The sequence below is a fragment of the Nestor notabilis genome, unplaced genomic scaffold, assembly GCF_000696875.1.
Source record: "Nestor notabilis isolate BGI_N333 unplaced genomic scaffold, ASM69687v1 Scaffold21855, whole genome shotgun sequence".
Taxonomy (NCBI): domain Eukaryota; kingdom Metazoa; phylum Chordata; class Aves; order Psittaciformes; family Psittacidae; genus Nestor; species Nestor notabilis.
Genome location: NW_009928173.1, coordinates 1 through 12,673, shown reverse-complemented (window position 1 = coordinate 12,673; position 12,673 = coordinate 1). Strand labels below are relative to the sequence as shown.

Genomic DNA, 12,673 nt, shown 5'->3' with positions numbered 1-12,673 from the left:
AAAAAAAAAACAAGGAATAACGGGCTGTTAAATGCCATTTGAGCTGATTCAGGTTCTACCAGGATTTCACAATTCCAGCTGACCTTGCTACAAACCTTCAGCTCATAAAAGAGCCCCCACACCCCAAAACTGGACTGGAAGGACCATTGCAGGACCAAGTCTCTTTCCCCACATAACTTGTAGTCAAGCACACTGGAATATACTTTGTACTATTTCATAGAATAGTGGAGTGTGCGAGTAACACAGCCTGGGCAAGCAGGACTTCACATTCCAATCATATTCCTTCACCCAAATGGAATACAAACAGGGGGCAATATAGCCTACCTGTACAGCACTATCTATAGCACTACCACATTCTACAGCACTACCACAACCCAGGTGCACACAATATACCAATTCCAAAATAAGCCTGTGTTCTGCTCCTATCCTGCTATTTCCATTCCTTTGGCTCTCCATCTTCCCAGCTGGGTTAGTGCTATTGCACCACCTCTTGCTTCCAGCAGGGAGAAGGTGATCAAAGGGTAATTTAGGTTGGAAGGTACCTCAGGAGGTCTCTAGTCCAACCTCCTGTTCAAAAGTAGAGTCAACTGTGAGGTCAGACCAGGTGAGTCACAGCTTCATCCAGTCAGTCCTGTAAACATTCAAGGATGAAGACCACACAACCTCTCTGGGCAAGCGGCTCTACTGCTTGAAATGTCCTTGTGATGGACTTGGTACTTCCTTTGGGGAAGGTTCTAGAGGCAACCACTGCCTTTTCCTTCCCCCCAGATTAGAGCTAGGTGACTCCACAGAGAGCTGCTTTACACCAGGCTTCTGGGTTCCATGTATTCTTTGTCCACAGATTTACAGCAGTGATATATGCATATTTTATATATATATAAAAAAAAATATATATATATGCAGTGTCATGTGACATACATATATGCACATCATAATTAGTATTAGTACTGTAGATGACTCCATGGTATTGCCTGACCCAGCGTTCAGTGAAACTGTCAATGGGGAGGTCCCTAGAGAGTCTCAATGGCATTTCACCAGCAGTGCAGGGGAGGCACTAGCAGTAACACAGCACTCCTACCTTCTTCCCCTCCCTACAGATGAAAAATTCTGAATAATCACGAACTTCTCCTGTAGGATACATCACAGGGAAGGACACTGCAATCACTCCAAGCAGTTGGAGCAAACATGCCAAGTAACTGCTCCCTACATGAATAAAAAGCCGGAATTCAATGGCCCAGTAACTCCTAAAAACAAACACATGGCCAGGATAGTTCAAAAACGACTGCACATACATTTGTCCATTAGAGAAACAGTTTACTGTTTTTTGGAAATACTGTATTATTTCACCATATTGATCAGAACTACTTCCCCTTTCAATTCCTCTCTTCATCTTCCCCCTTAATTTCCTTGTCCAGTACACATTCCCTTAACCTCAGCCACTCTAGTGTCCCTACCACTGAGGTACAAAAGCCTGTAGCTAAATAAAGCTGTTCTTTATGACAAAAAAATAAAAAAAAAAAAATTCCCTAATGTAGCAGTCATGATAGATCAAGAATTCTAAGAAGGAAGGTTTGCAGGAGAATTTTATTAGACCAACTGATACAAACTGGAAGATTCATTTCTGGACAAACCTGACCGCTGCTGGTTCTGCTGCTGACTGGGAGTGCTGACACAGAGAGGACTGATGCTCTGTATTACAGAGAAGAATGAGAGATGCTGCAGAAGCCATTGTCTATTGTACAGCTCTGCACTAAAGCTTAAAACTAACTTAAATACAAAAATTTAAAAAGGCAAATAAATAAGCATAACCTCCACTGATTATTTGCTCTTTACCTCCTAAGCAAATGAGCTGACCTCACTTGAACATACTCACTATTACCATACTCATTTTCACCTATCAGCACAGGAGAGAATTGTTTTTAAAACTGGTGATGGACACAACATTCCTGACAGCCTGGCTTTATGCCTGCAAGAACTTACTCTCAAAACACACTCATTCAACAAAGTGCTTCCCAATTATGCCTTTTAAAAATTAACCGTATATTATTGCTAAGATTGTGTTATTAGACTTGGTTCAATCTTCTGAAAAATTACCTACCAGTACTTAGGCAAGATTAACTTCTCAAGATTTCAGCAGTAGTTAAGCAACAGGTCTAGTCAGACAAACAAGCTCAACTTCAGCAGCATAGTGCTTAACAATTAAAACAATCTGCATTTAAAAGGTGTGCACAAAAGCAGATGGAGATACATTACCATTCCCATGGCTCCATCAGGTATCATAGCTCCAGGACCAGTTGCAGGAGGTGCAGCAGCTGGGACATTGGTACCACCCATGGCTCCTCTATTGTTCATGCCAATGGTACCTGGAAAAAGACAACTGAAGAACAGTCCTGGCAGATGCAGTGACTGGGGTCTAGTCATCACTCCAGAGCCACAAAACACTGTGTAAGCACTGTGTAAACTTCATGCAGTGCTATATTCAGGGACAGAGGCCTAGTCCATCAGCTAGCTTTGCACCACCAGGCCAAGACAAATTGATCTTCCATTCCAGTATTACCTGAAACTACAGCAGTCTAACAATCACCACCCTCATTAACCTCTAAGCCTTTTCACTTGTTCTTGTACACCATGTAGTAGAAATATGGAAGTACAGTAATCAAGATTATTTCCTGATCTCATGGACTAGCACTATGTGTCACACCAGCTTCTGTATCAGTACAAACTTCTGAAGCCACTATGGGTATGATGGCAACATCAACAAAGTCTTTTGCTAACTGAACTGAGTCTTTCACAAATGTACAGTATTGCCCCATACCCAAATTTTGTGGTTTGCTGTCATGTGAACACTGCCTGTTACTGAACTGGGAGAAGATTAGTACAACTGAGTTTCTAAATAAAAGCCAGTAAGACTACTCAAAAATTGTACAGATTTTGTAAAGGAGGAAAGGAACACACATGGGAACAAAGAGAATACCCTTACCTCCCATACCCATCTGTCCCATCCGCATGTCTGGTGGCTCCCTCTGGAAAAAGAGACACTCATTTCAAATGACAAAAATTCAGGCTTAAAAAGATAAAAAAAAAAAAAAAAAGTAATTATCCAAGTTCTGTGAGTTCTGAGGTTTGCTGCTGAAAACTGTAGAGAAGTCAGTCCCAGGGTTAATTAAGAAAAAAAGGATCTGAGGTACCTTCACACTGTAACTGCTTAACAAACAGGTCTTATTTAAAATAATCTCATTCTGAAGGACTGTTTTTCACAATCATGGTAAAACATCCATAAGCAAAGCTGTGCGTGCAGATTTTGCCAAACAGCAGCATAAAGAGGTATCTGATATCTGGATGGGAAGATCTCCTGAGCAGCAGTAACACATGAGATAGTGTTAGTTTTGTTACTTCCTCTGCATAGCTAAGAAGCTTTAGTTGAAAGGAATGCAAGCTTACATAAAGACACAGCAGTGGGTCACTTGCACTAAAATACCAGCTAGTGAGTTAATTTCTCATTTACTAATAGAGCGCAGGACACACAACAGATCTCCCTCACTGAAAAATTAGGAGCACCTCCCCACTTCAGCGAGGGTACTACTTTTTCCATAATGGGAACTGAAAACCGGATTTCACTTCAGCTGTAGTCTCAGTGCTGCTATTTAGCATATGAAGGCACTATTACTTAGAGAAACCAGGAGTTTTGCTACACAGGCTAATATTCACATATTTATCTAAGTCACATGGTTTTGGCTTTCTTGGTTTGACATAAATTGTGACCCCTGAGCAAAATAGCTAAATATTTCAAGAGGATACAGGAACACTTGCTACCCAGTTGCCTCCATGCCATTATACCACCTCAATAGCACTTCAGCTGCCTCCACAACAGAAACTTGCTGGGACTGGAAACGCGTTGTTCTTTATAGAACTAGAGATATTAAAAGGTGGGTACCACACATTTTACATTACAAGAAAATACTTGACCAACTACAAGCAATTACTATGCCTGCAGCAGTGCCTCAAGCTGGGATCATTTCATCTAAGCATGACTAAGACAGACTGCAGGCTACAGATAGAGCTGGCCATATGACCATAACAGGATTGCACTACTTCAAGACAGTACATCTTTGTTACTGTTAGAATAAAATCAGTTACCATATATTCTTCTGAACAGCAAGACAGCTAATGAACATGAACATGCACAGCATGAACAGCAGTGGGACAGTAACTGGGGTATTTGTATTTCCCAGACTAAACTGTATTAAGACTGGAGGAAGTCAATAATTTAGAGCAGAATGCACTAAAGACGTAGAGTCTATCAACCAACAAGTTAAGCATTCACAGAAAGCCTGTGCTGTGGAAGGGCAAAACCCTAATGTCAGTGTCCAGATGTAACGGGAAGGTAGAAGCACACATACCGCATCAGCAAAATTCCCTTTAAAGCCTTCCTGCTGGCGTCTCATCATCTCTTCTTGCTGCCTTCTCATTTCCTCCTCACGACGCCTGCGTTCTTCCTCTTGCCTTAAAAAAGAATCCAAGAATACTCAGCACAATATACCCCAACCATTTGCATCACAGCATTGCAGTGCTGCCCAACTGGTCTTGTTCAGAAATCTACAACTTTAAGAACATTATTTTGCTGAGGCTGTAAAATATTAGGTACCTTATAATGAGAATAACCATGTATGTACATGTTTGTGCACATTTCCAACACTTTCCATTTTAAGGAGTTCATTATAAAATCCAGTATGAACACACTCATGAGTATCTCTCATGAGGAGTGGCTGAGGGAACTTGGGTGGTTTAGTCTGAAAAGGGGGCTCAGGGGTGACCTTATTGGTCTCTACAACCACCTGAAAGGAGGTTGTAGTGAGGTGCGGGTTGCTCTCTTTTCCCAAGTAGCAAGTGACAGGACAAGAGGTATCAGCCTCAAGTGGCACCAGGGGAGGTTTACAGGAACAGCATCTTCCCTGAAAGGGCTCTCAAGCACTGGACGAGGCTGCCCAGGGCATGGTGGAGTCACCATCCCTGGAGGTATTTGAAAGAAGTGTAGATGTGGCACTTATAGACATGGTTTACCTATGGATTTGGCAGTGTTAGGTTTACAGTTGGACTTGATCTTAAAAGTCTTTTCTAACCTAAACGATTCTAAGTACACAGCAGCTCCCAAATACATGCGGACAACATGCAACATAATGCACTCAAGCCAAACAGTTCTCAAGACCCTTCTATTACAGAAGTAGTCTGCAGATCTTTCTCGGGCTTCTCAAAATGACCCCGAGACAAGGAAGAGCTGGAATGGAAAGAGAAATCTCTGAGACTAAGTTACCCCTCAAACGAAGAGACAGATCCTAGAATGAGGTTTTCCAACCCGCAGCAGTGAAGCCACTGAATCACTGCACTGATTCTGATCTTTCTATCTGCTCTAAGAGCTAAACTGAGACACAAAACTGTAAAAAACCCCGAATAATAATCAGTACAAGAAATTCCTAACTCTTCCATCTTAAACCGCCTTGTACGCTCTCTCCCCATGAACAAAAAGGCCCAAAACAACAGCCACATTTTAGGTAATAATTGCTACACTGAACAATTAGGTGCACTGAAGCAGCATTTTACTCCATAACAGTATGGATTCACAGCACTTCATCACCTGCCCACTTACCTGAGTTCCAACTGTTTACGTTTTTGTACTTCTTGGTTATGCAATTCCTCCATTCTCCTCAGCTCTTCCTGGCGTCTCATCAAATCTGTAAGAGACAACAGTAAAAAACCCAATCAGACTCATTTCCCACGCCACCTCTTAACCAATTCCTGAACTAGAACAGTAACACACAAGCAAGTAAGAGAACAGAGCCTCCAGCAACACAGTAACATCTCTCCATTCGTTTATCACACTGTGCTTGGTTACAAGTCAAGCAGCTACACCATGGCTCAACTTCAGTGGATTCTAGCCAGTCTACTAAGGTACCACCCCTGGGTGTTGCAGGGCCATGTTCTGATACTGTGTTTGTCTTGGATTGGTACCTTGCCGCATGAGCATAACTTGGTGTTCATGGCGAGCTGCTTCCATTTCCATTTCCAGCTTCTCTCGAGCTTCCTTGATGTTGCGGTCTACTTGCTCTTGCTGCTGCTTCTCCATTTCTATTAGAGCCTTCCAGCGCATGGCATATTCGTATTCAAAGCTGCCAGGCTGTGCAAATCGAGGAGGCTGCTCACGCTCCCTGTCAAACAAGGAAGAGCTAGTGAATGCTTCAACAGAGCAAGGAGGAACCAGAAAAACACACTTATGTGTTAAATGCAATGGCAGATCCTTTTAACAGTTAGAAATGCATTTCTTAGCAAAACAAATAAGGAATCACTTTGCCTTCTACTTTCTCACAAATAGCTATGCCTGAGTGTCTGCTCCTCAGGAACCATCTGATTGAACAGAGAAGCTTAGGCAGAATCCTCCTGCAGAATTAATCATACACGGAAACTGTCCTGTTCTCCTCCATAGTAAGCAATGACGCTGCTTTTGTAGGACACAAAAACGTATTTAGAAATACTCTGGAAAGAAACAGCCTTTGCTCCTGCTGTATATCTCATGGACAGATCCACCTCTGAAACAAACACTGCCCAAATGTGTGTATTTCACTAATCTCTGCAGCTCCTGAATCTAAAAGCACACGACTACTCCTAATGCAGCCTCCCAGCTTCCGAAGGTAGTCTTGCTTACTCAAAAAATTCATGACCTCACATTGTTTACTAATTCCCACTGCCTGGATCACATGCTACCTACTTACCCTGGGAAGCCTACAAAGACCATGGCCTTATACCTAAATAGCTCTACAATCTCCTAATGCTATTCATACAATTCCTTAAATTTTCACTGTGGGTTCAAATCCGTTTCCTCTGCAGACTTTCCATAATACTTACAAGCACATAATTTAAGTCTTTTCTTCAGCTTCACACCCAAGCAAGGGGATCTCACGTTATCTCAAACTGACCCAATTTTTTATTCCAAGAACTGAAACAGACTTACGAAAAATATGTGGAGGCTGCCAGTCTGGTCCAGCAGCGTGGACCCAAACCCACTGCTTGCTTTCAGCTGACCATGGCAAGAGAACAGAGTACACCGTTCTCTTCCCAAAGTCAGGTCACATTTACAGAAACAAGGATGACCTTTAGAGCACTGAGGAGCCACCCTCTGAAGATTGAGGCACTAGTCAATGTCCTAGCCCACAGGTAATCTCATCTCCTGTCACGTGGCAAGCACATACTTGTGATACTGCTGGTTTTTAATGACTAGCTTCTCTGGTAGTCCCTCTTCATCATCATACTGATCCATGGGCTCCACAGTGACAGGGCGAGGGAAACTGTAAAGAAAAGATGATGTGCTTTTAAGAAAATTCAAGGAGCTTGCAGTGTAGGAAAGTGCTGTGTCTGAACCTGTGTAAGAGTGCTCTTAGCACTGCCCAAAGAAATTCAGAGCAGTTGAGGATCTCAACCAAACTGAAACCAGAATCAATTTGAACACTTTTTAATTTCTTTCTAGAATAGGAGTTGAACTGTTAATCAAAATCCTTGTTGAATCCAAACCAAAATTGTACTGAAAGAAGAATATTTGCAGTTACCAGTTCAAATTAACAGCTTAACTGAAACCTGACATGTTCCAGTAGGATCTACTCAGTATGAAGTCTAGTAGTCCCTAGAATCTGGGTTTTTTTTTTCCTCCCTTTCTTCTCTTGCTACATGGCCAACCATGGGCTGCAAAAGTCCTTGTGTGCCTTCCTTTTGTAGCTGCCTAAATAAAGCGAAGAGTAACTACACTGCTCCTCACTGAAGGTTGCTGGCTGTACCATTCAGACGTACTCCTCTGGTGAGACCACCACACGCCATTATTGCTAAGCAGCAGTGTCCTAAAGTACCTGTTGGGCCCTGCCTGAATTCCCTCTCCCACCCCCAAGAAATCCACTGGTGCACTTCACAACGCAGACACTGCACACATATGCTTCTGTCCTCCTGGTTTCTGCATGCAGAAGGAAGTATTTAACAGAAGTGTTCTCAATCACTGAATCAACTCCCCACCACAGTAGTGACACTGCTCATTCTCAGCACAGCAGCTTCTTACGAGCCCCTCAACCCCACTTGTCAGAGCTGGGGAAATTGCAGTGGCCAGACTCCAGCAGAAAGGCAGGACAGAGGCTAAAATCTCTCTCTCCTCATCTGAAGATGCGCAATGTAGCTTTTCAGTTTGATGTGACATATTCATATTTCATAATAAACAGTCTTATTTTCCAATGTGAACCAACTGCAACCAGTTTATCTAGCTGTTACCATCTTGAACTAGGACAAACCTGAACAAATTTAATCAAAACCAAATCATAACTAGAAATAAGCAACATGCTGGTTTGCTGTCCCAGAAATCAGATACACCGATAGCTACAAAAAGATTGAACGTTACCCCTCAGGTGCTCTCAGTCACATCACTGGTAGTGATTAATCCTGCATGATCACTTTTAAAAATATGTTTTCACGGTTCTTTCAGGATATAAACTTCCGAATCAGCAAAAGCTCCCTGACAGCAATGCTCCTGCAGAGTGCTACGCACTCTGCTGGTTATCCCCAAAGAGTCTCAGGGGAAAACCCTCAGGTACTAAAATACCCCAAAGCAAACAAACAAAAAAAAAAAAAAAAAATCCAACAACACCAAACCCCAAAACCAAACAAAACCAAACCCCACCACCCCAAAAGCAAAACAACAACAAAACCCAACATCTGCTCTTTGAAACAGAACGTGCTTGTGTATGGGTGTATGGCTCTGCCATATGCAGGCCTCCAAGAACAAGGAGAAAAGTGAGAAGTACAAAGCTTATGAAGTTATTTTAGTAATTAGGGGTATAGCCCCAATTTCAGGAGGTATTCTCTTCACAAATTTTAGGTGCATTCTTAGAAAATGTATAGTAATTTTATTTCCAAGAGATCGAAAAATCGCTCTTGAATTAGAGCAACAAGCCATATGCTGTGGAATGCATCTAGAATTAGTCATTTATTTGAGCAAGTAGACATAATTATGCAAGAACAAGCTTTGTTGCCTTATACTATTCAAGGACAAGAGAAAAGGTTTATTATGGTGAAAAATCCAAACAATTCAATCTATCCTGCTAGCTTCTCTGGCAGATCCCAAGCCCACAGTGGCAGATCAGCATTCCACTCCAGCAGTGCCTGCTGCTGAGTGGAGTCCCATCCCAAGACTTGACTTCTGAAGTAACCCAGAGTACGCAATTAACACACTTGAGCTTCAATTCCAACAAATCCTATGGATGGTCTCTGAAACAGCTCCTGCTTCTTAAAGGCTGCTTTCATTGCTCTAAGAAGGCTTCACCCAGAAAGAGCTTTTCGGTAAGTTTTGTACATTTACCCCACTAGCAGCTTCCCAGAATAAAGTCTTCAGACCTGAGTTTCAGCACAGACTCACTCTCGTAAAGACTAAAACTCCCCCCAGGCAAACCACCTCCCACCTCCTCCCCATCTGTCCCGCTCTGGTGTCAAGAAACATTGCTCACAAGCCAATGCCACCCATGAACCTGCACACATGCCAGTGTAACACTTCTCACCCTCCACACTTACGTAGTTAGCAGGAAAGACCCATCACTACATCTATCCAGGGCTTTCCTAGCAGCAGGCTTCCCTGAGAACTCCACAATGCCTTTCCCAGAGGATCGTCCTCTGTCATCCACAATAACCACAGCCCTTTCCACCTGGCCAAACACTGAGAAGGCTTCCTCCAGGAGTTCATTGGACACAAACTGAGGCAGGTTCCTGACTGTCAGTGATGCGCTGTGGCATGCAAAACGCACTCTTAGCTGCTTCCCACGTAGAGGCATGTTATCTAGTTCCACCTTTGCAATCTCTGCCAGAGTGCGAGTTTCCTGAAGATAAAAAAAGTTATCATTAAAACTCTCAATGCAGTACAGAATCAGCTAGTGTCAGAACAGCCTATTTCTCCTGATCAAGTAGTTCACAGAGAGGAACAAATAATCTTCCCATAGCATGGCAAAAAGTGCCCTAACAAACCATAGCTGTTGTCTGTCATGAGTGACTCTAGCTGAATAGGTATGGGCAGAGTCAGGCACGGGAATGTATCACCCTAAGCTTAATTTGGCAGCTAGTACAAACTAAGCAAGTAGTTAAATGATCATTATATATCAGCCATAACTACATTAAGACTACAAAGCACGATTGTTTTTAAAAGATTTAGGGGGGAAAAAAAAAAGAAAAATTAAAATTAAGATCCAACTATCAGCCAAGTCTGGTAACTGTAAAAGGAAATGCTGGTTGTATGACATGAAAGACACCCTATGTCAGTTTCATGCACTTCCACTCATTCAAGTCACCACCAGGCAACTACACCACAGCAAAGTGCCCAGACTTTGGTGTGGGAACCTTATGCTCCATCCGCTCACCTTGAGACTTTCTAAAAGGTAGTACATGATCCAATAAAGTCCAAGAACCAATACTCTATGTTGGTAGCTACCTACCTCCTAGCTACACTTCTATGTGATAACCTAGAGATCCCCTACATTAAGAGCATTCACCACTCCAGTAATACTGCATGACTTCCTATGTCCATAGAAATTCCATGTTCAACCTTTCCAGAAAATGGAAGTCCACCTTGCCTACAATAGCATCACACTATTGTCTTCCCTCTGTTTTCTACCAGCTGACTTCAGAATAACTTAATCAGATATCTCATAAATCCTGCCACAAACTGCCTGAATTCACATTCCTTCTCACAACAAGACCTAGACAAAGCACTTGTAGAAGCTGATCCCAGGTTACTAAAATCAACAGGAGGCTTAACTAGCAAGCTATCTGAACATCTACTACTTTCAATTAGCAACACTTCTCCAGCAGAAGTCACTGCTACAAAACACCCCAAAGGCAGCAAGTCACTCACCAGCCTGATAAAGCCAAAGCCTTTGTCCTTGTGGATGAAGACTTCACCTGCCTTGCCATACTTCTCAAATAACTTTCTCATCTCTTCCTCTGTAATATCAGGGGGCAGATTCCCCACAAACAGGCGGCTTCTTTGGGTGAAGGTCTTTTCACCAGGTTTCCGGAAGTTCTTCAGGTCAATAGTCAGGCCTTCATCTGAGGGGAATAAGGTACACAGCTGCTCTACAGTTGGGGGGATAAATTCTATTAGGTTTCATCAGAGTGAACACAGAGACATAGGACAATACAGGCAACACCACCCATTCACTTCAGTCTCAAACCTCTCCAGCAATCTCTACAGCAACAAAGGGATTTGATTTCAGAATAGGCCTATATTGTATTTAAAAAAAACATGTACTTGGACCTCAGTGCTCATTAACAACAGTGAAAGATAACTTAGAACTGGAAAAAAGGACAACACTTTAGCTTGAAATAAAGATGTTTTGCCCAACTTTTGGAGATCTGGTCAAGATGACTGGCCCACAACAAAATCAACTGTAGACACAATACAGGACTTTGTTGTTACAATCTGAATAATTACAGAAATACCAGTTTGGCCAGCAACCAGATTTTTACTGAAGACCAATCAATCACCCCCACCAGCAAACAGAAAACTAAATCAAACAAAGCACCTACTCCCCCCAGACAAAACAAACCCCAATCCCAGACATCTATAAAAATATGCAAACAAGAGGAAATTTTGCCCACAGATAACATTTGAACTAGCTGTCATTCTGTGAGATAGGATTTGGGTTCGAGTCCTGGGTTCCAAGCTGAAGAGAAGGCTGGAATGGTGAAAATGGTGGTGAAAAAAACCCCACCCCCCAAACGCAGCCAAACAAAACCTATATATACTTGACACTAATAAACAGGACGGATTGTAGAAACATTCTGAAATCCCCATATGCATATACAAACTTTAATCCTTAATTCAGCAAGAGTCCAGCACAATCCGGGAAGATCTGTTACATGCCAGATACAGAGGTGGCTTTATTATCATCACTCTACCTTCCTGCATCCTAGTTCCCTAAATGTATATCAAACTTCCTCACACAAACAGCAAGCCATAGAATGCATTTCCTTTGCTTTGCAGAGGACATCTCACAGTTGCACATATGAAATAGAACTATGGACATGAGTGGCTTGATTCAGGCTATACAGCATGGCACTGATCAGGAAAGGCTATTCATGCAAAGACAATGCCTGCAAGACACGCGAGGACAACTCTTTTGTAAGAATAAGAACACATCGATGACTAACACAAAAAAACCCCAACTATTTGACAGTATTATCTGTGGAAGAGTAGTGAAAGTTATCTACTTCACACAGCCAGGGTGCATCAGTGTTTTGTCCTGTGAATATTACACCATTAACAGAAGTGTTTGGGGATTAACTGCAAGGCCTGTGAACACACAAGGAGGGACTTACAGCAGAACTATACCACTATCTCTGTCCTGCCTTGAGCAGACCCACTCAAAGGAATCTGAAATACAGTCACTCACTATAAACTGATCTCTCTGAGAATACCACAATATAGTTGTTCTGTTGTACTGTTTCCAACCTGACTGGAAAGGACTGGACTGCCACCCCTGTCTATTATCTTCTATGACCTGATAAGGAGCCTGTTTAACAGAGCCACCTAATAAAAACACGCAGGACTTCTTTTTACTAGCCCAGGATCTCTGTGTGTGTGTGTGTACATATATATATATAT

General features: G+C 42.3%; 1 protein-coding gene across 1 annotated transcript; it reads right to left on the bottom strand.

Annotated features, from left to right (window-relative positions):
* Nucleotides 1–1,078: 1,078 nt before the first annotated feature.
* Nucleotides 1,079–11,136, bottom strand: LOC104400208 (non-POU domain-containing octamer-binding protein-like; the record flags this gene model as incomplete). The annotated part of the gene is made up of 9 exons (XM_010014400.1): nucleotides 10,922–11,136; nucleotides 9,592–9,893; nucleotides 7,242–7,337; nucleotides 6,007–6,203; nucleotides 5,645–5,729; nucleotides 4,401–4,503; nucleotides 2,981–3,023; nucleotides 2,231–2,363; nucleotides 1,079–1,244 (listed from the first exon to the last, which is right to left on the bottom strand). Coding segments are annotated over exons 1-9 (1,206 nt in total), but the record flags the coding sequence as incomplete, so codon positions are not given.
* Between the last annotated feature and the right edge of the window lie 1,537 nt (nucleotides 11,137–12,673).